The following is a 24,844-nucleotide window of genomic DNA, read 5'->3' as shown; positions in this document are numbered from 1 at the left end:
GATACAACTTAGCAACTAAAACAACAACAAAATAGCTAATTTATAAGTGTAAGCAAAGTGATTCAGCTACATATATATAGATATGCACAGACACGTGCATATATATATATATTTTTTTCAGACCTTTTCCATTATAGGTTATCTTGCATGTTTTCTAAGATCTCCATTTTATGGTTTTGATAATTAATGTGCTTGTTTTAAAACATCTATTTTAGTTATATGAATGTGAGACCTTTATTTTTCTAAAGATCTTGATTATTTTGTGGTTCTTTCTGATCATTCTATTATGTTTTTAGTGTTCAGGTTATTCTTTTCATTGACATACTGTGTGAATTTGTTGACACTCCTTACATGTTTTGATTGCCGTCTGTGAGTTCATGTTTTACAGAGTACTCTTAGAGTCTTGATCTTGGATAGCTCTCGCTCGGATAGCTGCTTGCTTGTTACATTCTTCTTGATGTATATTATAACTCCTCACCAAAGAGAATTTCCTTACTTTTTTGTAATGTGGCTTTTGTTCACACATCTATATTTTATACAGGCATACCTTGGAGATATTGAGGGTTTATTTCCAGACCACAGCAATAAAGTGAATATAGGAATGAAGCAAGTCACACAGTCTTTTAATTTCTTAGTGCACGTAAAAGTTCTTTTTATACTATACTGTTACTATACTGTAGTATGTAAGTGTACCATAGCATTATTTATAAAAAATGTTCATGGCTTAGTTAAAAATTATTTTATTGCTAGATAGCTAACCATAGCTATTTATGAATAACTTGCCTTCGGCGAGTAGTGGTAGTAACATTAAAGATCCTTGATCACAAATCACTACAACAAATATAATAGAAATGAAAAATCTTGAAATATTGCAAGAATTGCCAAAATGTGATACAGAGATAGGAAGTAAGCAAATGCTGTTGGACAAATGACGCCAGTAGTCTTGCTGAATGTGTGGTTGCCACAAACCTTCAGTTTGTAAAAAATTCAGTGTCTTCAGAGTACAGTAAGACAAGTTATAGGTCTGTATTGTTAAAATATAATTTCTCCAGGTTTTATATGGTGAGAAGGTAATCTCTGTTATCTTGAAATGAACAGTCTAAAACAGTTTTGACATACGATACGTGGAACAAATTTAATCCTGTTTCTCTTAGCTTATCATTAGCAATTTTCTCTCATAATCTCCTTTAGGAATAGGACATGTCAAAACAGGTTTTAAAGGGGTCAAATACCTTACACAAGATAGAGAAATTGACATGGTGGCTTGCAGTTATATAAGAAAATGTACATTCACATGAACCAGTAATCTTCCAAAATGGAAAGTGTTAAGTTTTATTAAGGCAGTAGATTTTTTCTCTTTTAGAATTCCAGAACTTCTATATTATATTGTTTTTTAAAGAGAATATGTGTTTTGAATATATATTCTGAATAACTTTTTAAAAATGATACCACTTATACAGAGCCCCATTTAAAGTACCCAGTTACCTATAGGACAGAGTTAAAACTTCTCCACTAAATATCCCCAAAGTTCTTCACCCATCTGTTCCCAAATTGCTTCTCTTATCTCCCAGTTTTCTTATACCTCATCTAATTGGTCTTGTCGCCCCTATCCTTGATGCAGATGCTACTAATTTTCTTTCTTTCTTTTTTTTTTTTAACTGTATTTTAAGGATTGAAACTTATTTTTGCAGGGTCATTTTTATAGGTACAGGACTCTGGTTCTTCTGGTCCATTGTCTTACTGAGTTTCCTTGGGATCCTGGCTGCCTACACATCATTGCTGTTGGTGAGTAGTGTTTTCCGTTTCTCCCACTCCTTTCGTGAGTAGCCTCACTAGGTACTCTGTCTGTGGCATGGTTCTCAGTTGGTGCTGGGAGCCCTCAGAACCTCAGATCACACTTAGCAGAGTTGGCATTTACATTAGCTACCTGAATATTAGGCAGGAGGGATAGATGGAGGAAAAAATGCTTGTGCTGTTAGAGGATGTGTCTTACCACTTTGACCCTTAGAAAGAGTGGTAGAACATCCTTTTTCTCTTCTCTTGTTTCATAGCCTATTTCCTGGTATACTTAGTATTATCATTTTAGATGCTCACACCTTCATATGGCAGTACCTTTACATATTGAACTACTCATTCCATACAAAGCCTATCCCCTAAGAGTAAGTCTTTCTGGGTCTTATAAATTAGCTAGCGTGTCAGACCTGTTTTAATGCACAGTTGCTAGTCCCTTAGTCCAGGTGCACTAACTTGTTGGCTCAGACGGTAAAGTGTCTGCTTGTAATGTGGTAGACTCGGGTTCAATCCCTGAGGTCAGGATCCTCTGGAGAAGGAAATGGCAACCCACTCTGGTCCTCTTGCCTGGAGAATTCCATGTACTGAGGAGCCTAGTAGGTTGCAGCCCATGGGGTCGCAAAGAGTCGGACACAACTGAGCGACTTCACTTAGTCTAGGTGCAGAGTACATTTTAGCAAATATCTTTAGGCAATAGAGACCCTGCCTCTGTTTCTGGACACAGTAGGGTCATGTAGTATGAGAAATCCAGGCCAGGAAACAGAGGAATTTGAAGAAGTGGAAAGCTTGTGAGAGACTGATTCTTAGGTAACTGGAGTTTTTCAGTGCCTTTTTATATATTGGGCATAAATATCTTTCTCTGATTCCATAATTCCTTGTCTCCACTGATTTCTTGTCTGATTCAGAAGAACTCAACCCCCAAATCAGTTAATATTTGCCTTAATTTTTCTTTCAACAAAATGTGTTGATCATTATATGAGTGATAATAAGTACTGAGGATACAGAAATCAACAAGACATGTGCAGATTCTGTTTTCATGGGGGCACTTCAGCGTGACAGGTATGAGATATAAAGTTATAATAGTCTTTAAATCTTAAAAGATGAAGCTGTTAAAGTGCTGCAATCAATATGCCAGCAAATTTTGAAAAAACAACAGTGGCCACAGAACTGGAAAACGTCAGTTTTTATTCCAATCCCAAAGAAAGGCAATGCCAAAGAATGTTCCAACTGCCGCACAGTTGCACTCATCTCACATGATAGCAAAGAAATGCTCAAAATTCTCCAAGCCAGGTTCAACAGTATATGACCTGGGAACTTCCAGATGTTCAAGCTGGATTTAGTAAAGGCAGAGGAATCAGAGATAAATTGCCAACATCCATTGGATCATCAGAAAAGCAAGAGAGTTCCAGAAAAATATCTACTTCTGCTTTATTGACTGCACCAAAGCCCTTGACTATGTGGATCACAACAGACTGTGGAGAATTCTTTTACAGATGGGAATGCCAGACCACCTTACCTGTCTCCTGAGAAATCTGTATGCAGGTCAGGAAGCAACAGTTAGAACTGGACATGGAACAACAGACTGGTTCCAAATAGGGAAATGATTACCTCAAGGCTGTGTATTGTCACCCTGCTTATTTAACTTATATGCAGAATACATCATGAGAAATGCTGGGCTGGATGAAGCACAAGCTGGAATCAAGATTGCTGGGAGAAATATCAATAACCTCAGATATGCAGATAACACCACCCTTATGACAGAAAGGGAAGAAGAACTAAAGAGTCTCTTGATGAAAGCGAAAGAGGAGAGTGAAAAAGTTGGCTTAAAACTCAACATTCAGAAAATTAAGATCATGGCATCTGGTCCCATCACTCCATGGCAGATAGATGGGGAAAGAGTGGAAACAGTGACAGACTTTTTTCTTGGGCTCCAAAATCACTGCAGATGGTGACTGCAGCCATGAAATTGAAAGACGCTTGCTCCTTGGAAGAAAAGCTATGACCAACCTAGACAGCTTATTAAAAAACAGAGAAATTACTTTGCTGACAAAGGTCTGTCTAGTCAAAACAAAGGTCTGTCTAGTGTATGGATGTGAAAGTTGGACTATAAAGAAAGCTGGATGCTGAAAAATTGATGCTTTTGAACTGTGGTGTTGGAGAAGACTCTGGAGAGTCTCTTGGACTGCAAAGAGATGCAACCAGTCAATCCTAAAGAAAATCAGTCCTGATTTTTGGAAGGACTGATGCTGATGCTGAAACTCCAATACTTTGGCCACTCCAATACTTTGATGCGAAGAACTGTCTCATTTGAAAAGACCCCGATGCTGGGAAAGATTGAAGGCGGGAACAGAAGGGGACTACAGAGGATGAGATGGTTGGATGGCATCACCAATTCAATGGACATGAGTTTGAGCAAACTCTGGAAGTTGGTGGTGGACAGGGAGGCCTGGTGTGCTGCAGTCCATGGAGTCGCAAAGAGTTGGACATGACTGAGCGACTTAACTGAACTCGGGATATTGAGGAAAAAGGAATAACATCATTTTATTTTATTTTTTTTAATAACATCATTTTAGATAGGCTTGTAACAGACTTTGGAAGGCCTGAAAAGTGAGTTAGTTCATTAAGCATAAATTAGATTTCTATTTAGGAAAATCATCCTGGAAGTTGTGGTCTGGAGCCTCAGCCTCCTGCGCCTCAGTTTCTTTTCTTCCAAATGAGCAAGATAATATTTAATAAAATGGTATTTTATAAGGTTGAATAAAGAATAAGTGAACTATATTCATGAAATTGTTTTGATAAAAATCTGCCTCATACATTCTCTCATTCATATCTTAAGCATCTGAGGACTCTATTTTTTCATTCCTGTCTCCAGACTGACTTGGTGACTGGCTAGATTTAGGTTCAAATTCTGTCTAAGATTTATTGACTAAATACCGATGTTAATGATAGTGGCTAGTAGTTATAACAGTGGCACTGGTTCCTCAAGACAGGTTTTTTAGATGACCCTTGGAAAGGCTGGCCCTTGACCTCTGTTCTTTAAGAAGTGACTGAGTAATACCTACCAAGAAATTGGTAGGAACTCAAGAAAGATATCAATATACTAACTTTGCAAAATCCCAGAGAAGATAATAATAAATTCTTCCAGGGGTTGGTGGTGAAAGGTACAAGTAGGAGTGACATGTGAACTTTCTTTGAAGCTTCAGTGGCATGGGGAGGGGGGGAGCTTTTTAGCAGAGGAACAGTATGGCAAATTCCCAGCATATGAAATCTGCTGATGTAGCAAGAAGTGAATGTAATACCAGACTGTGAAAGGAATTTTGAATTCAGGAAAGTGTTTTTGGCAGCATCTTGGGGATTTCAAAATAATCTTTTTTTTTTTTCTTTTTTCAGGTACTTGGGTTTTTGTTGCTTTGGGAGGGGATTGAATTGTACCTGCATTGGTGTCATAAGGTAGGACATCTGACTCTTCATAGGAGTCCTGAGACCAGGACTGAATGTGCCTCTTTAGCATTGTGTCAAACACAGAGCTTCCCTTTGTTTTGTTGTTCCCCTTATTAAAAAAGTCTACTTACACTGTTTTAATTGAAATCGTTAAATTTGTAAGAAAGGTAACTGATGTACTGAAGGAACTGAACCTAAACTTTATTTTTTCTCCCTGCTATGGACTCTGTGACTCTGTTCTTCTCATTCCCATAAAATCTTAGGCAAGCTCCATTATTTTCCCAGTCCTTTATAGTCACAAGAACAGTCTTGTTTCATTCATTAAAAATTGCGCTTCACTCCAACTTCATGAAGTATTTCCCTTCCCCTATTTCACATGACCCAGGCATGGGAACCTGCAGTGGTGGAAAGAGCATGATTGTCCTTTTACCCTTCTTCCAGAGTATGGCTCAGGGGAAGGAGAAATAGGATAAAAGAACACAGTCCCACAGGGAGGTGTTGGTCCTATCAGGACCAAGTAAATGCAGTTGTTGGCTCTTAACCACATGGATTTTTCCATGTATATTTTCAGAGACCCTTCTGCTGAGAACCTTGATTGCAACTCCCTTGGTAAAGTGAATGCCTGTTTTCCTATAGGCCCTGATGCTTCTCTGCTGAGGTCCTTTTGACTCTCCCTTAGTTTGAAGCCCTTTAAAGTTATATTAGCAGTTAGAAAGGATCCATACCTGTTCTGAGGAAGCAGTCATTACTGATCCAGCATCTGAAGACATGCAGCTCATTTCCAACATTGCCTCCCTTGTCTTATACTGCCATGGGCTTGAGCATCTCCAGCACAGCCTGTTGATATTTATAGACTTTTTTTTAGGCATGGTTTTCCTTGTATCTCCTCAAATCCAGGAGCATGTCAAATTTTCTGAGTGGTCTCCTTAAATTTCCTCTTTTTCAAAAGAAAAGAATGAACTGAAAATGTAAATTTAAGGATTAGAACAGATGGAAATTGAAGTTGTAAGTTCTTAAGGGAAAGAGTGTAGACTGAAAAGTACATAAACAGGCCTATTGAGATCACCATCTACTTTGGGATTGGGACAGCATGATCAGTTAGTTACTATCAGGTTATAACCCTATGGGGTAAACCATTCTGATTATCATTCCAGCCTTGTGCCTTTTACAGAAACCATGCTTACCTTGCCCCTGGCAGTGAGTGCCGCTACTTGGCCTCTGCCACAGTAGAATCTCATCATTGCTTTTGAACTCAGGAAGCCAGTTTGAGTGGCAACATCCCTCACCTTTATCCAGGCATAAAGCATGGCCACTACGGTGCTTTTCAAGGATGCTGACACTTTCTCACTATGTGTTTTTCAGTGTCCTCTGAGACCTCCCATAGAGGCCAGTATGGTGTGGGTTAGCTTATTATAGGTGATAGCATTCCAGAAACCTGTTTTCAATAAACCATTGAATTCTTTCTTCCATATTATACCAAGAAATCGCTGGCATCCCAATTTTATAATGCATCGGCTACCATTTTTTTAAAAATTGAAGTATAGTTGGTTTACAGTATTATATTAGTGTTAGGTGTGTAACATAGTGATCAATATATTTATATTATATTTCATTTAAAGTTATTATAAGCTGTTGGCTATATTCCCTGTGCTGTACATTACATCCTTGTATCTTACTAAGTTTTATATTTAGTAGTTAGTGTCTCTTAATCCCCTTTCCCCATCTAGCTCCTCCCCTGCTCCTTTCTCTGCTAGTAACCACTAGTTTGTTTTCTGTATCTGTGAGTCTGTTTCTGTTCTATTATATTCATTTTGTATATTCTACATATGCATGAAAACATACAACACTTCTCATTCTTGGTCTGACGTACTCTACTAAGCATAGTACCCTCCAGACCCTTCCATTTTTTGCAAATGGCAAAGTTCCATTCTTTTTTATGTCCTAGTTGTAGTCCATTGTGTGTATGTACACACGCACGCACACACACACACACACACACACACACACACACCTATTACATCTTTTTATCCATTCATCTGTTGTTGATGAACAGTTAGGTTGCTTCCACAACTTGGCTATCATAAATAAAGCTGCTATGAGCATTGGGGTGCATATATCTTTTTGAATTGATGTTTTCATTTTCTTTAGCGTAACCACAGGAATGGAATTGCTGGTAGTTCTGTTTTCAATTTTTTTGAGGACCCTCCATACTGTGTTTCATAGTGGTTGTATTAATTTATATTTGTACCAGTGTGTACTAGGGTTCCATTTATTCTACATCCTTGCCAACATTTATTATTTGCTGAGTTTTTGACAATAGCCATTTTGACAGGTGTGAGGTGATACCTCATTGTGGTTTTGCTTTGCATTTTTCTGATGATTAGTGATGTTGAGCACCTTTTCATGTGCCTTTTTTGCTATCTCTATGTCTTCTTTGGAAACATGTCTGTTCAGGTCTTGTGCCCAATTTTAAATTGAGTTGTTTCTTTCTTTCTTTTTTTTTTTTTTTGAGTTGTTTCTTTTTTTTAATGTTGAGCTGTATGAGCTCTTTATATATTTTGGATACCCTTATCAGGCATATGATTTCCACATATCTACTCTCATTCAAAAGATAGTCTTTTAATTTTGTTGATTGTTTCCTTTGCTATATCAGTTCAGTTCCGTAGCTCAGTCGTGTCCAACTCTTTGTGACCCCATGAACTGTAGCACGCCAGGCCTCCCTGTCCAACACCAAATCCCAGAGCCCACCCAAACTCATGTCCATTGAATTGGTGATGCCATCCAACCATCTCATCCTCTGTCATCCCCTTCTCCTCTTGCCCTCAATCTTTCCCATCATCAGGCTCTTTTCAAATGAGTCAGTTCTTCGCATCAGGTGGCCAAAGTTTTGGAGTTTCAGCTTCAACATCAGACCTTCCAGTGAACACCCAGGACTGATCTCCTTTAGGATGGACTGGTTGGATGTACTTGCAGTCCAAGAGGCTCTCAAGAGTCTTCTCAAACACCACAGCTCAAAAGCATCAATTCTTCGTCACTCAGCTTTCTTTTATAGTCCAGCTCTCACATCCATACATGACTCCTGAAAAAACCATAGCTTTGACTAGATGGACCCTTGTTGGCAAAGTATGTCTCTGCTTTTTAATATGCTGTCTAGGTTGGTCATAACTTTCCTTCCAAGGAGTAAGTGTCTTTTAATTTCATGGCTGTAATCACCATCTGCAGTGATTTTGGAGCCCAGAAAATTAAAGTCAGCCACTGTTTCCCCATCTATTTGCCATGAAGTGATGGGACCGGATGCCATGATCTTAGTTTTCAGAATGTTGAGCTTTAAGCCAACTTTTTCACTCTCCTCTTTCACTTTCATCAAGAGGCTCTTTAGTTCTTCTTCCCTTTCTGCCATAAGGGTGGTGTTATCTGCATATCTGAGGTTATTGATATTTCTTCTGGCAATCTTGATTCCAGCTTGTACTTCATCCAGCCCAGCGTTTCTCATGACGTGTTCTGCATATAAGTTAAATAAGCAGGGTGACAAGACACAGCCTTGACGTACTCCTTTTCCTATTTGGAACCAGTCTGTTGTTCCATGTCCAGTTCTAACTGTTGCTTCCTGACCTGCATACAGATTTCTCAAGAGGCAGGTCAGTTGGTCTGGTATTCCCATCTCTTTCAGAATCTTCCACAGTTTATTGTGATCCACACAGTCAAAGGCTTTGGCATAGTCAATAAAGCAGAAATATATGTTTCTGGAATTCTCTTGCTTTTTTGATGATCCAGCGGATGTTAGCAATTTGATCTCTGGTTCCTCTGCCTTCTCTAAAACCAGCTTGAACATCTGGAAGTTCACGGTTCACGTATTGCTGAAGCCTGGCTTGGAGAATTTTGAGCATTACTTTACTAGCGTGTGAAATGAGTTCAATTGTGTGGTAGTTTGAGCATTCTTTGGCATTGCCTTTCTTTGGGATTGGAATGAAAACTGACCTTTTCCAGTCCTGTGGCCACTGCTGTTTTTCAAATTTCTGGCATATTGAGTGCAGCAGTTTCACAGCATCATCTTTCAGGATTTGAAATAGCTCAACTGGAATTCCATCACCTCCCTAGCTTTGTTCGTAGTGATGCTTCCTAAGGCTCACTTGACTTCGCACTCCCAAGATGTCTGGCTCTAGGTGAGTGATCACACCATCGTGATTATCTGGGTCATGAAGATCTTTTTCGTATAGTTCTTCTGTGTAGTCTTGCAACCTCTTCTTACTATCTTCTGCTTCTGTCAGGGCCATACCATTTCTGTCCTTCATTGAGCCCATCTTTGCACGAAATGTTCCCTTGGTACCTCTAATTTTCTTGAAGAAAACAACACAAGAGAAGACTGTACACATGGATGTCACCAGATGGTCAACACCGAAATCAGATTAATTATATTCTTTGCCGCCAAAGATGGATAAGCTCTATACAGTCAGCAAAAACAAGACTTGGAGCTGACTGTGGCTCAGATCATGAACTCCTTATTGCCAAATTCAGACTTAAATTGAAGAAAGTAGGGAAAACCACTAAACCATTCAGGTATGACCTAAATCAAATCCCTTATGATTATACAGTGGAAGTGACATATAGATTTAAGGGACTAGATCTGATAGACAGAGTGCCTGATGAACTATGAACAGAGGTTTGTGACATTGTATAGGAGACAGGGATCAAGACCATCACCAGGAAAAAGAAATGCAAAAAAGCAAAATGGCTGTCTGAGGAGGCCTTACAAATAGCTATGAAAAGAAGAGAAATGAAAAGCAAAGTTAGAAAAGGAAAGATATACCCATTTTAATGCAGAGTTCCAAAAAAAACCAAGGAGAGATAAGAAAGCCTTCCTCGGGGATCAGTGCAAAGAAATAGAGGAAAACAATAGAATGGGCAAGAATAGAGATCTCTTCAACAAAATTAGAGATACCAAGGGAGCATTTCATGCAAAGATGGGCTCAATAAAGGACAGAAATGGTATGGACCTTTGCTGTATACAAGCTTTTAATTTTAATTAGGTCTCATTTATTTTTGTTTTTTTTTCCTTGCCTGAGGAGACATACCCAAAAAATATTCTAAGACTTATGTCAAAGAGTGTTATTGCCTGTGTTTTCTTCTAGAAGTTTTATGATTTCCAGTCTTAAATTTAGATCTTTGATCCATTTGGAGTTTATTCTTATATATGGTGTGAGAAAATGTTCTCATTTCTTTCTTTTACATGTACTGCTCTAGTTTTTCCAGCACCACTTATTAAAGAGACTGTCTTTTCCCCAATGTACATTTTGCACACGTAGGCTACTACTGAGCCAAGGTTTCAGAAAATGAAATAAGCAGTTAGAATCATTTTACAATATATAATACCTGAATTCTGGTATAGTGAATTCAGAATCTCTGATAAGTACACGCTTATCAACAAATTTTGTTGTTGTTCAGTCACTAAGTCATGTCCAACTCTTTGCGACCCCATGAACTGCAGCACACCAGGCCTCCCTGTCCTTCACTATCTTCCTGAGTTTGCTCAAACTCATGTCCATTGAGTCAGTGATCCATCCAGCCTTCTCATTCTCTGTCGCTCGCTTTTCCTCTTGCCCTCAAACATTCCCAGTATCAGTGTCTTTTCCAGTGAGTTGGCTCTTTGCATCAGGTGGCCAAAATATCGGAGCTTCAGCTTCAGCACCAGTCTTACCAGTGAATATTCAGAGTTGATTTCCTTGAGGATGGATAAATAAATAAACTACACACACACACACACACACACACTGAAAGTCGCTCAGTCATGTCTGACTCTTTGCGACCCCATGGACTATACAGTCCATGGAATGAATATTCAGAGTTGATTTCCTTGAGGATGGATAAATAAATAAACTACACACACACACACACACACACACACACACACACACACACACACTCTGAAAGTCGCTCAGTCATGTCTGACTCTTTGCGACCCCATGGACTATAGAGTCCATGGAATGAATATTCAGAGTTGATTTCCTTGAGGATGGATAAATAAATAAACTACACACACACACACACACTGAAAGTCGCTCAGTCATGTCTGACTCTGCGACCCCATGGACTATACAGTCCATGGAATTCTCCGAGCCAGAATACTGCAGTGGGTAGCCTTTCCCTTCTACAGGGAATCTTCCCAATCCAGGGATTGAACCCAGTCTCCTGCATTGCAGGCAGATTCTTTAGCAGCTGAGTCACAAGAGAAGCCCATACGTGCTTAAGTTTAGCCCAGTCTTGAATTCTTTTCTCCTTGTTTAACAATCTTAGGATTTTTTCCCACATATACTGTAGAGTTTGGTCAGCAAATTTAATAAAGCCATCTCTTGAAGTATTCTTGGGTCTAATTCTTATTATAAATCTGTAGACCATGGAAAGTGATGCAGGTGAGGTATGAGAAAGAGTGGCCATCCCCTTGAAAGGTGACCACCTTAGTCAGGGCTTCATCCATTGAAGGATTAGGTTTATTGGACTTGTGAGGAGAGATTGCTTCTGTTGGCAACAGGAATTCTGTGGGGCTTGGAGTTTCAGTTTTAGTGTGCAAAGAATAAACCCGGAAGGAAAGGGTTAGCACCAGGCCTGTAACCTATTCTCTTTCTACTTAGGCATGTTCAGAGAGGAATGAATGACCTCAATCAAAACTCTTTATAAACATACTGAAGGTATTTAAGCATACTAAAAATAGTTATTAGTCAAAAGATAATGAAGAATTTTTATCTATGAAAATTTCTAGCAGAATATAACCTGGTATGTTTGGGTTGCTTATTGTAAATAAACTTGAAATTTATAAATTTGTATGGTGGGAGACATGGCTGACCCAAGTTGCATAATTAATAGGATATAAGATAAGGATGCTCCATAACTCAAAAGGCTCCTTCTGTGGATCAGAGTTTCCATACACTTTGCTCAAAACACACCTCACATTAACAAATTTCTTTTTATTGAAGTATAGTTGATTTACTTCATGGCATATAGAAGGGGAAAAAGTGGAAAGAGTGAAAGATTTTACTTTCTTGGGCTCCAAAATCACTGCAGATGGTAACTGCAGCCATGAAATTAAAAGATGCTTGCTCCTTGTAAGGAAACATTACGACAAACCTAGAGAGTATATTAAAAAGCAGAGACATCACTTTGCTGACACAGGTCCTTTTAAACAAAGCTATGATTCTTCCAGTAGTCATGTGAGAGTTGGACCATAAAAAAGGCTGAGCACTGAAAAATTGGTGCTTTCAAACTGTAGTGCTGGAGAAGACTTGACAGTCCCTTGGACTGCAAGGAGATCAAACCAGTCAATCCTAAGGCCTGATGCTGAAGGTGAAGCTCTAATACTTTTGACCACCTGATGTGAAGAGCTGACTCACTGGAGAAGACCCTGATTCTGGGAAAGATTGAAGGCAAAAGGAGTAGGGAATGACAGAGGATGAGATGGTTAGATAGCATCACCGACTCAATGAACATGAGTTTGAGCAAACTCTGGGAGATAATGAAGGACAGGGAAGCCTGGCATGCCGCAGTGCATGGTGTCGCCCAGAAATGGACACAACTTAGGAACTAAACAACAGCTTAGTTGATTTATGGTGTTGCTTCAGGGGTACAGCCAAGTGATCAGTTATAAACACACATGCATATATATTCTTTTTAAGATTCTTTTCCATTGTAAATCACTGTAAGATGTTGAGTATAGTTCCCTGTGCTATGCAGTAGATCCTTCTTTTTAAATCCATTTCATATATGGTAGTGTGTATCTGTTAATCCCAAACTCCTCATTTTTCCCTCCCCATTCTCCTTTCCCCTATGGCAACCATGGTTTGTTTTCTGTGTCGGTGAATCTATTTCTGTTTTGTAAATAAATTCATTTGTATCTTTTTTAAGATTCTGCATATAAATGAAATCATATGATATTTCCTTTCAATCTGACATACTTAATTTGACAAGGTCTAGATTCATCCGTGTTACTGCAGAAGGCAATATTTCATTCTTTCTTATGGCTAAGTAAGATTCCATTGTATCTATGTACCATATTTTCTTTGTGCATTCATCCGGTGATGGACATTTATGTTGCTTTCATGTCTTGGCTATTGTAAATAGTGCTGCAGTGAACATTGGGGTGCATGTATTGTTTCAGACCATGTTTTTCTCTAGATATATGCTCAAGAGTGGTGTTGCAGGGTCATATGGTAGCTCTACTTTTAGTTTTTTAAGGAACCTCCAACCGTTTTCCCTTGGCTGCACCAGTTTACATTCCTACCAACAGTTTAGCAGGGTTCCCTTTTCTCTACACCTCTCCAGCAATTATTATTTGTAGACATTTTTTGACAGCCATTCTGACTGGTGTGAGTTGATACCTCATTGTTTTGATTTGCATTTCTCCAATAATTGGCGATGTTGAGCATCTTTTCATTTCCCTGTTGGCTATCTATGTTTTCTTTGGCAAAAGGTCTATTTAGGTCTTCTGCCCATTTTTGATTGGGTTGTTTGGTTTTTTGATAGTTGCAGCATTTGCAAATATTTTGTCTTCTGTGGATTGTCTTTTCCTTTTGTTCATTGTTCATTTTATTTCCTTTGCTGTGCAAAAACTTTTAAGTTTAACTAGGTCTTGTTTGTTTATTTTTGTTTTTATTTCCATTATTCAAGAAAATGGATTCCAAAAAATATTGCTACAAAAAACACACCTCATATTTTAAGTCCAGGATCAGCGTGTATCATAATACAGGAGAGGAAAGACATTTTTATGAATAGCTGCATTTGATAGATTTTTCCACGAGAAAAAAAATTATCTTTAATTGACTATATCGTTTAAATCATTAGTGAAGGTTGGTGTTGGGTGTGCTCACAGAATCACAGAAGATTCGTGTGAATCTTGTTTGACAATTAAACCCTTGCATTGTAATGCATTTGGTTTGCTAATAGGTTAAGATTTCTGCATCTGTATATAGGAGAAATTGGATTATAATTTTTCTCTCTTGTACTGTCCTTATTGAATTTGAGTATCAATGTTTTGTTGGCTTCATAAGACAAGTTAGAGAGCATTCCCTCTTTTATATTCTCTAAGAGAGCTTGTTAAAGTGGAAATATTTCTTTCTTAAATGTTTGGAAAATTAACCACTGAAGGCAGTATGACCTGGAATTATTTTGTGAGAAGGTTTAATTATGGATTCAATTGCTTTTTTATAAAGATAATGAGAGAGTGGGCACCAAGTATGCTTTACAGGCAACACAGAAACAGAAAAACTGTATTTGAAGGAGAAAAATTTTAAATTATATCTTCTTGGTCTCAGTGTTCTTTCTCAACAAAATAATTAGTGTTCTGGCCAGCAGATATTTTTCATCTGTTCAACAAATATTTATTGGGTATTTTATATGAATCAGACATATTCTGCAAGGCAGTGAAGATATAATTATAAACAAACATTGTCCTTGACCTCTTGAAACTTACAGTCTGCTAGGGAAAACATGCACTGAAAAGGTACTTACTTACAAAATATTTTTTACTTGTTACCATATTGAGTCATGTAAAAAAGTAGTGAATATTTATAATAGCCATTATTGAAGCTGAGTGAGACATGCCAGGCAGTATTGATGGCCCAGCTGAAGTTGAGATGATAAATTAGTAAAGGTATCAGGCCATATACATAGCTGTGTAATTTTTTTTCTCCAGGAAGCAAAGAAGGTAAATTATTGAATTCATCTAATATTGGGCAATTTCAGGTTGGTTAGGTTAAAAGGATGAGGAAATGAGGACCCAGACACTATAGGGACACATGCATTTCCTAAGAACAGTTCTCATCCAAGATTAGTGCTTGGAGGTCAGGAAATTCTTTCTGTTTCCCCAGATCCTGATTCTGCTAGTGATTATGATGTGCTCGTTTTTTTTCTGGAGTCTGTTCACTTACTGGAGAGATAGGTGGCTCACCGTCGGGCTGTCACTGCAGGTAAGCACCATCCCTAGTTGTAGCCCTGTCTGTCCACGTGTCTTCAGCCTGACTTTTGGCTTTCTTCCAGGTCTTTGCTCCCTACATACACCTGAGCAGCATAGCTATGATGGTTATTCTTTCATGGCCTTTGGCTTTCTACTTGATCCGTTTGGAAGGAGAAGGTATGTTCTGTGGGTGAAACCTTGCCTGATCCTTTCTGTTCTGCCTTTAACTTCTGTATCTTACTTAGTAAAACAAGCTGGATGGATAGCCACCAGTATACCTCTTTGAAATTCATTCAGCTTATTACTCAGTCATGCTCCTTATAGTCAGACAACCCCACATGACCTATCATAGTATTTCCCTGATCAAACCAATCTTCTTGTAAAGAGGGATTCTCCTTCTAGAAAAGTAAGAATTTTCTCTCTTTTGGTATACATTGACTGTCTTGAAATGGATTGGGGTTAGGGAGAGAATAGAGGCAATTTTATTTGACCAGAATGATGGTATAAATCCCAGTTCTTTAAGTTTGTATTTAAATATTACTAGTTTCAACTGATGAACCAGGTGCAGATATCCATGGGTACATCTTAGTAACTCAGAGTAGAAGCATGTGAGTCCCTGTCACATCTGGGAACTGCCCCAGAAGCAGAAATGTGTGCCTCTGCTACTGGTTTCCTCTCCATTCTTTGCCCTAATATCATGGAAACAAATAAGAATCAGAGGTGTACATGAAACTGTTTTGAGAATGGAGTTATTTCTCAACACCCTTACTGAGAAACCAGGAGGACCTTCTGTCTGTGTCGTTTTTATTACTGGTTAAACAAGGAGTGCTTGCATCCTACTTGTATAAAGATACAGGCAAGAGAAAGACTAGGATTGCAGTGTTGCCCTTGTGTGTTTGTATACATGTATATATGTTGAGGGTGAATTTTAGGAAATGTTTCTGGGGGCAGGATCTTAGAAGAAACAATAATTAACTCTTTTCTTTTCCTAAATTTTAGCTAGATTCAGAAGATACCAGATGACATGTAATGAGAGAAAAAGAAACAGATGTAATGTGCTCACAAAGTTGAGAGGTTAGAGCTGAAGATCTATGTTCAAAAGTGACATAGGTGGTAATTTTAAAACTTACAATTGGGTAAAATTTTCAGAGGTCTAAAATAGTAAGTGGGAAATGGCCAATGAAAAATAGGTACTATGGTCAGACTCTGTGTATGTGTGTGAGAGAGAGAGAGAGCGAGCGAGCAAAATACTGAGTACCTGTGGTGTCAGCTATCGTATCAACTCTGTGAAGTAGATGTTAGCAGCAAGATAGCTCCATTTTTCAGAATGAAGATAATGAAGACCCAGAGAGGTGAAGCAACATGTCTGAGTCACACAATGAGAAAGTGGTAGCATTTGGCTTTGAATGCACATTTCTGTCAACTACTATCCCTTCTGGGCTTCCCCAGTGGCTTAGTAGGTAAAGAATCTGCCTGCCATGCAGGAGATGCAGGTTCAATCCCTGGTTCAGCAAGATCCCTTAGAGTAGGAAAATGGCAACCCACTCCAGTATTCTTGCCTGAAAAATCCCAGAGAAGCCTTGCAGCCTAGTCCAAAGGGTCACAAAGAGTTGGACACAAACACGCATCAGCACTATCCCTTCTACTCTACCTTACTGCCCGAAATACAGAGGCATTTAAAGCTTATCGCTGGCCTTCCCTGGTGGCTCAGCGGTAAAGAATCCACTCTCCAATGCAGAAGATGTGAGTTTGATCCATGGGTTGGGAAGAGACCCTGGAGAAGGAAATGGCAGTCCACTCCAGTCTTCTTGTCTGGGAAACCCATGGATGGAGGAGCCCAGTGTGCTACAGTCCATGGGTCACAAAGAGTCAGACATGACTCAGTGACTAACAAAGCTTATTTTTAAAGGGCTTCCGGGCTTTCTCAGAGCCAACTAAACTCCTCTTTCTGAGAAGATATTCCTTAACAGTCCCTCTTTTTCCTTTGCTTCTCACCTCTTGTACAATTCATTCCTTTGTAAATTTACATTTGTTAACAGTAGTGATTTAATAATAATGCTTATATTTGGATATTCCTGTGCTTTCAAATCATTGAGAGAACATAAGGATGTGAAAGAAATATAGAGTAAATCAGTGAGTCTACAGAGTTAATGAACCCATGGACTGAGTATTTATTGGTTGTTGCTTGGGGATAGTTAGTTGCTTGGGATGGTTCTCCATTCCTGTTTGCCTTTTTTTCCTCCTTACTTCCTCCTCCTTCAACTTTTTCAGCTCTACAAGTGGCTATTGGATTGCCCTTTTTTCTTATCCTTTTGTGTCTCTATTTGCTTCCATTGGGGAATTTTTCTCCCTGCGTTCAGGAGAAGGATAAATTGGCACCCAAGCCGGACTTGTTTGGACATAGAGGTGCACCCATGGTAGGTCTGAGCGTGAAGAATGTGGGTGAGTACAGGTGTGCATGGGTGTAGAGGGCCCATCAGATCCTCGGAACCCCCTGGAGAAGTAAAGGGGTTGACTTGAGATGACAAGAATAAGTAAGTAATTGTAGAGGTTGGACTTGAACTCACCTAATTCCCAGTCCATTTCTCTTTATTGTGTCCAATGACATTGCCTCAGATGAGCAGAGTCCCTGAATCAGATTTGGTAGACGAGAATGTAGGCAGGTTCTTTGAACAAAGAGCCAAGGGAACCAAATTTTACTTTCTAAAGTCCTTTCTTACTGGGCCCTGTCACTACCCTAAAAGGGATGTCAGCAGAAAAGACTGTGAGATTAAAAGCCTGATGTCCTTTTCTTCCACAGCTGGGGCCTGAGAATACCATAATGGCCTTTGAGAAAGCTGTTGAACATGGGGCCTGTGGACTGGAGAGTGATGTACATATAAGGTAGGAAAGAAGGAACCAGGGTGGGAGGAGAAAAGACCAGTGGATGACTCTAGCCTGGCCCAAGCTGTAGAGAGGGCAAGCCCTGGGAGTTTCTCCCTTATTCACCTGGTACATCTGTAGATAACACACATACATGAATCACTTCTCCTTTACAGACCACATATCTGCACCCCTGCATTCTCAATCACAGGCTCATAAATCACACACTCAATATAGTCTCCACAAGTAGCTCAAATTTGTGTCCCCTGCCAGCATGCTGACAACTTGTCCCCATGCCCTACCTTAGCAACCTATTTAATTAATTAATTAACATTCCCTGGGCACCTACTATATCCTTCTGAGTGCTAGAGAGAGGAAGATGAGTGAGATAGAGAGTTCTGCCCAAGAGCTGTTCCCAGCCAGTGAAGGAGACATGGCATGTTTACAAAGAACCTTATTCCTTTTATGAATCTTAACATTTTAAATAACATTTTCCAGGGCCTTTGAATAATACTTAGGCATTTTAGTTAAATGCTTTAGATATTTCAAACTGCAATTATGCATTTAATGTGTTTTCTTTTTTAGGTACTGTAGTTTCAGTCTTTTCAGAATACTTGAGTAATTCTTACAAATCTAACACATTAAATGTATAACTATATACATTGTTTGATATATTTCAAATCCTTTTATAAATGAGATGTGAACTTATAATCACAAATCTAGATCAGTTACTCAATTTCGTATTTTAAATTGGATTTACAAAGATAACCTTTCCAAATTACCTTAAAGATAATTTTACTTAAAATTTACCTAAAATTCCAAATACCCAAAGATTCAAGTACAAATATTAATGACATATGTATGATTTTTTTGAACATACATATATTTAATTCTGCATTTCTCTACTTTGAAGTGTACTTACGCACCAAGAAGACAATTAGGTTATTGAGGTTGCTTTGCCACATAAATATTTTATGTTGGCCTCATTTTTTCAATTAAAATTTTTTTGAAGTAAAATACAAAACATTAAATTTACTATGCTTACTATTCTAAGACATATGTATCAGTGGTATTTTACATATTTTTAATGTTGTGGAAACTTCAGCCAACTATCTCTGTGACTTCTTTTCATCTTGTAAAAGCTTTAGACCCATTAAACAATGATGCCCATTCCCTCCTCCCCCACCCCCCCGGCCCCTAGAAACTCCATTGTACTTTTCTGTCTCCATGATTTTGTCTGTATTTTAGGTACCTCATATAAATGTATAATTCATATAGTATTTGATTTTTTTGTGACTGGCATGTCTGTCAGTCTTATAGTCTTCAAGTTCATTCATATTTTATTTCAAAATTGCCATCCTAAAAGGATGAATAATATTCCACCATATATATATACTTGCATTTTGCTTTCATCAGTTTTGACACTTGGGTTGGTTTTACATTTTAGTTGTAGTTAATAATGCTGCTTTGAACATGGGTGTATAAATATATCTTTGAGACTGCTTTCAGTTCTTTGGAGGTATATGTCCAGAAAGGGAATTGCTGAGTTACAATGATAATTCTCTTTTTAATTTTTTGAAGGACTGTCCTAGAGTTTTCCACAGTAGTTGCATCACCGTATGTTCCCACTTATAGTGTAGAAGTCTTCTAATTTCTCCACATCTTTGCCAACAGTTGTTATTTTCTGTTCTTTTGGTGGGAGCCATCTAATGGGTATGAAGTATGATATCTCATTATAATTTTGATTTGCATTTCCCTAGTGATAAGTGATGTTGACCATATTTTCCTATACTCACTATCTATTTATAGTCTTCTTTGGAGAAATGTCTTCAAGTCCTTTGCCCATTTTTGAATTTTTTTGTTTGTTTTTTAGTTTACTGAACTTCAGAATTGAAATACAGTTGGTTTATATTGCTGTGTTAGTTTCAGGTGCACAGCAAAGTGATTCAGATCTCTCTCTCTCTCTCTGTCATTTTTCAGATTCTTTTCTAGGGTTGTATTTTTTTGCTGTTGAGTTTTAGAAGTTCTCTCTATATATTGGATATTAATCACTTATCAGATATTTAACTTGCAAATATTTTCCCATTCTATAGGTTGCTTTTTTACTCTATTGATATTGTCTTTTGATGCACAGAATGTTAAATATTCATGAAGGCCAATTAGTTTATTTACATTGTTGTTGCCTGTATCTTTATTTTCATATCCAAGAAATCATTGCCAAATCATTGCCAAATATATTTCCCCCTATATTTTCTACTAAGAGATACATTGTTTTAATTTTTACATTCAGTTCTTTGATCCATTTTGAGTTTTTGTATACAATGTTAGGCGGTGGTCCAGTTTTATTGTTTTCATGTGAATATCCAGCACCATTTGTTGAAAAGATTGTTTTTTTTTCTCTCTGTTGAGTGGTCTTACCACCCTTGCCAAAAGTCATCTGACCATATATGCAAGGGTATATCTGGACTCTGTTCTGTTCCTTGTCTGTTTGTCTTTATTCCAGTACCCTACTGTTTTGATTACTGTAGGTTTGTAGTAAGTTTTTAATCAAGAAGCGTTAGTACTCTAGTTTTGTTTTTATTTTTTAAAATTGTTTTGGTTGTTTGGGATCCCTTGTGATTCCATATGAATTTTAGGATGACTTTTTCTTTCTTCAAAAAATGTCATTGGAGGCCAAGATAAGAGAGTAGGATAACCATGAGCTTGTCTCTTCCATGGGCACACCAGAACTGCAACTACTTACAGAGAAACTATCTGTGAGAATGACCTGAAGACTAGCAGAAAAGGTCTTCTACAAATAAAGATATAAGGAAGGAACCACAGTGAGACAGGTAGGAGGAGCAGTGATTTGGTATAGTTAAGACTTTATACCCCAGGGTAGGCGAGCCACAAATGCAAATATAAGTATTATCACAGAGGTTCTTCCCAAGGAGTGAGGAGTTTGAGCCTTACATTGGGATTCCCACCTCAGAGCTCTTGCACTGGGAAGATGAGCCCCCAAGAGCATTTCACTTTGGGTGAGTAGGGTTTACTTTTAGGAGAGCCAGAGGGCTGTGGGAAGTAGAGACTCCATACTTAAATAGAAAACACAAACGCTCACACACTCATGAGATTCAGGGCAGAAACAGTGATTTGAAAGAATCTTTGGTCAGACTCACTTGATCTTCGAGAACCTTCTGGAGAGACAGGAGGTAGTTGAAACTCATCATGGACACATAGACGCTGGCAGCAGTGGTGCTGGAGAAGACTCTTGAGAGTCCCTTAGACTGGCCAGGAGATCAAACCAGTCCATCCTAAAGAAAATCAACCCTGAATATTCATTGGAAGGACTGATGCTGAAGCTGAAACTCCAGTACTTTGGCCACCTGATGCAAAGAGCCGACTCATTGGAAAAGACCCTGATGCTGGGAAAGATTGAAGACAGAAGAAGAGAGTGACAGAGGATGAGAGTGTTGGATGGCATCACTGATGTAATTGACATGAACTTGGGCAAACTCTAGGAGATGATGAGGTATAGGGAAGCCTGGCATGTTGCAGTCCATGGAGCCATGATGAGTTGGCCATGACTAGGTGACTGAACAACAACAATCAGAGACTTCTGATACAACCTTAAGCATACTAACATTCACATTTGGGTGGGGGAGTCTAATAGTGAGAAGCCCTTAAGAAGGAAATGGCAACCTGCTCCAGTATTCTTGCCTGGGAAATCCCATGGATAGAGGAGACTGACAAGCTATAGTCCCTGGGGTAGCAAAGAGTCAGACATGGTTTAGTGACTAAACAGCAAGTAGCAGCAGCAGAAAGAAGAGAGAGAAGGTGTGCAGAGAATATATTTGAAGACATAATAGCTGAAGACTTTCCTAACCTTGAAAAGGAAACAGACATCCAAGTCAAAGAAGGACAGAGAATACCAAACAGATCAAACCCAAAGAAGTTCACATCAAGACAAATTATAATTGAAATGGCAAAAGTTAAAGAGAAAATCTTAAAAGCAGCAAGGGAAAAGCAAAAAATTATGTACAAAGGAATTCCTATAAGATTCTGAGCTGAGTTTTTGGCAGAAACTATATGGACCATGAAGGTCAGTTATTTAAAATAATAAACAGGAAAAATCTTTAACCAGGAATGCTCTATAAGGTTCTCACTCACATTTGAAGGTGAAGTAAAGTTTGATCCAACCAGTCAGTCCTAAAGGAAATCAGTCTTGAATATTCATTGGAAGCTGGAACTCCAATTCTTTGGCCACCTGATGCGAAGAACTGACTCATTGGAAAAGACCCTGATGCTGGGGAAGATTGAAGACTGGAGGAGAAGGGGACAACAGAGGATGAGGTGGTTGGATGGCATCACCAACTCAGTGGACATGAGTGTGAGTAAGCTCCCAGAGTTGGTGTTGGACAGGGAAGCCTGGTGTGCTGCAGTCCATGGGGTCACAAGAGTCGGATACGACTGAGTGAACTGTACTGAACTGAAGGCTAAAAGAATTCAGCTCCATGAAACCAGCTTTACCAGAAATGTTAAAGGGACTGCTCTAAGTGGAAGAGGCCACAACTAGAAATATGAAAAATTTGAAAGGAAAAAGTTCATTGGTAAAGGCAAATACGCAGTAAAGGTAGAAGATCATTCACTTGTAAAGCTAGTAGGAAGGTTGCAAGGTAAAAGTAAGAAAGTCATCTATATCCACAATAAGTAGTTAAGGGATGCACAAAATAAGAAGGTATAAAATATGATGTCAGACCAGGCATCTTGTGGCTGTGTTGTGCTTGTGAGCCTTGTAGGGCCAGGGAGGACCGATTACTGCATGGGGAGAAGGCCAACAGTGGCTTGAGGAAGGTCCTAGCCCTTCTGCACTTATGTCTGGCAGAGCTGATTTGGGACAGTGAGGCAGTCCTTCCCAGTCACTAGGATAATCAGCTGGTTGGCCACACATTTGAGTACACACTAAGATATTGAGAAGCCAGATGAAAAGCCCAGACTGCGGTGTTGAAACGGGTTAATAAGGAGCTTAATGATTTAGCCCATGAGCCTTCATCAGTGTTTTTTTCAAGTCCATTTGGTGCAGATGGATTTCATTGGCAAACCACAATTAGGGTACCTAATGACAGCCTATATGAAGGTGGCATATTCTTTTTTTTATTTTTTCCCATTTATTTTTATTAGTTGGAGGCTAATTACTTTACAGTATTGTAGTGGTTTTTGCCATACATTGACATGAATCAGCCATGGATTTACATGTGTTCTCCTTCCCGATCCCCCCTCCTGCCTCCCTCCCCATCCCATCCCTCTGGGTCTTCCCAGTGCACCAGCCCTGAGCACTTGTCTCATGCATCCAACCTGGGCTGGTGATCTGTTTCACCCTTGACAGTATACTTGTTTCAGTGCTATGGCTTATTCTTTTTAACAATTGATTTTCCTACAGACTGCCCCTTCAAACCACTTACCATTGCATTTGCAACAGGAGTTTATCATCCAAGTATTAAAAGTAATGGCAGCGTTTGTCTCCTAAGATCACAGTGGTCTCCCACTTTAGCTGTACATATATACATATACATATATATAATATATCTAAATATGTAAGCAGCATCACCTTCCATCAAATTTCATTAAAAAGCAGCAGCATACCTATTCTTTTCAAATGCAAATCAAACATTCTCCAGGACAGATTACATGCTAGGCCATAAAACAAGCCTCAGTAAGTTTAAGAACACTGAAATTATATCAGACCTCTCTCTCAACCACAGTGCTATAAGCATATAAATCAATTAGAAGGAAAAAACCTGGAAAACATAAAAACACGTGAAGGCTAAAGAATGATACTAAACAACCAATGAGTCACTGAAGAAATCAAAGAAGAAAAAAATAATACCTGGAAGCAAAATGAAAAAACAGTGATCCAAAATTTATGGAATGTAGCAAAAGCACTTTTAAGACAGAAGTTTGTAGTACTACAAGCCAACCTTAGGAAACAATAAGTAAATAACATAACCTTACACCTAAAATGATTAGAAAAAGAAGATCAAACAAAACTCAAAAGTTAAGAAAAATCATAAAGCTGAGAGCAGAAATAAGTAAGAGAGACATTATAAAGCAACAAAAATGATCACTGAAAGTATGAACTGGTTCTTTGAAAAGAGACACAAGACTGTTAAATCTTTAGCCTAAATCTTCAAGAAAAAAAAAAAGAGACCTAAATCAATAAAGTCAGAAATGATTAAGGGAAACTTAACCGCAAACAGCACGGGAATATAAAGGAGCAAAAGAGATTGCTATGGACCGATCAATGACTCATTAATGAATTTGGTAAAGTATCAGGCTATGGAATTAATGCACAGAAGTATATTGCATTTCTGTATACTAAAAGAACTATCAGAAAGAGAAATTAAAATAATCCCATTCACAATGACATCAAAAGGAGTAGAATACTTGGAAACAAATCTTACTAAGGAGCTAAAACATCTGCACTTTGAAAACTGCAAGACATAATAAATGAAACTGCAGATGACAGAGAAGTATAGAAAGATACACCATGCTCGTGGACTGGAAGAATTAATAATGTTAAAATGACCATACCAACCTGATGAAATCTACAGATTCAGTGCAATCTCTATTAAAATGTCAATGGAATTTTTCACAGATCTAGAACAAATCCAAAATTTTTATGGGAACACAGAAAACCTCTGAGTACCCAAAACAGTCTTAAGATAGACGACTCCCTCCAAAGTGTACTGTAGAGCTACAATAATCAAAACAAGATGATGTAGGCACAAAAACACACATAAATCAGTGGAACAGAATAGAGAGCCCAGAAAT

At 38.5% G+C, this 24,844-nt stretch overlaps 1 protein-coding gene across 1 annotated transcript in view; it reads left to right on the top strand.

Moving 5' to 3' along the window:
• LOC122676088 (glycerophosphodiester phosphodiesterase domain-containing protein 4-like) overlaps positions 1-24,844 on the top strand; it is a 126,435-nt gene that overhangs the window by 22,455 nt on the left and 79,136 nt on the right. The window contains exons 5-11 of the mRNA XM_043875418.1: positions 1,692-1,785; positions 5,182-5,241; positions 15,087-15,185; positions 15,256-15,349; positions 16,172-16,246; positions 17,444-17,589; positions 17,973-18,055. Coding sequence (XP_043731353.1) covers positions 1,692-1,785; positions 5,182-5,241; positions 15,087-15,185; positions 15,256-15,349; positions 16,172-16,246; positions 17,444-17,589; positions 17,973-18,055 — 651 coding nt within the window. The remainder of the gene's footprint in view (positions 1-1,691; positions 1,786-5,181; positions 5,242-15,086; positions 15,186-15,255; positions 15,350-16,171; positions 16,247-17,443; positions 17,590-17,972; positions 18,056-24,844) is intronic.

This window comes from Cervus elaphus, chromosome 2 (genome assembly GCF_910594005.1).
Source record: "Cervus elaphus chromosome 2, mCerEla1.1, whole genome shotgun sequence".
Taxonomy (NCBI): Eukaryota; Metazoa; Chordata; class Mammalia; order Artiodactyla; family Cervidae; genus Cervus; species Cervus elaphus.
Note: the sequence above shows the minus strand (reverse complement) of the source record. Positions and strands in the feature narration are given on the sequence as shown.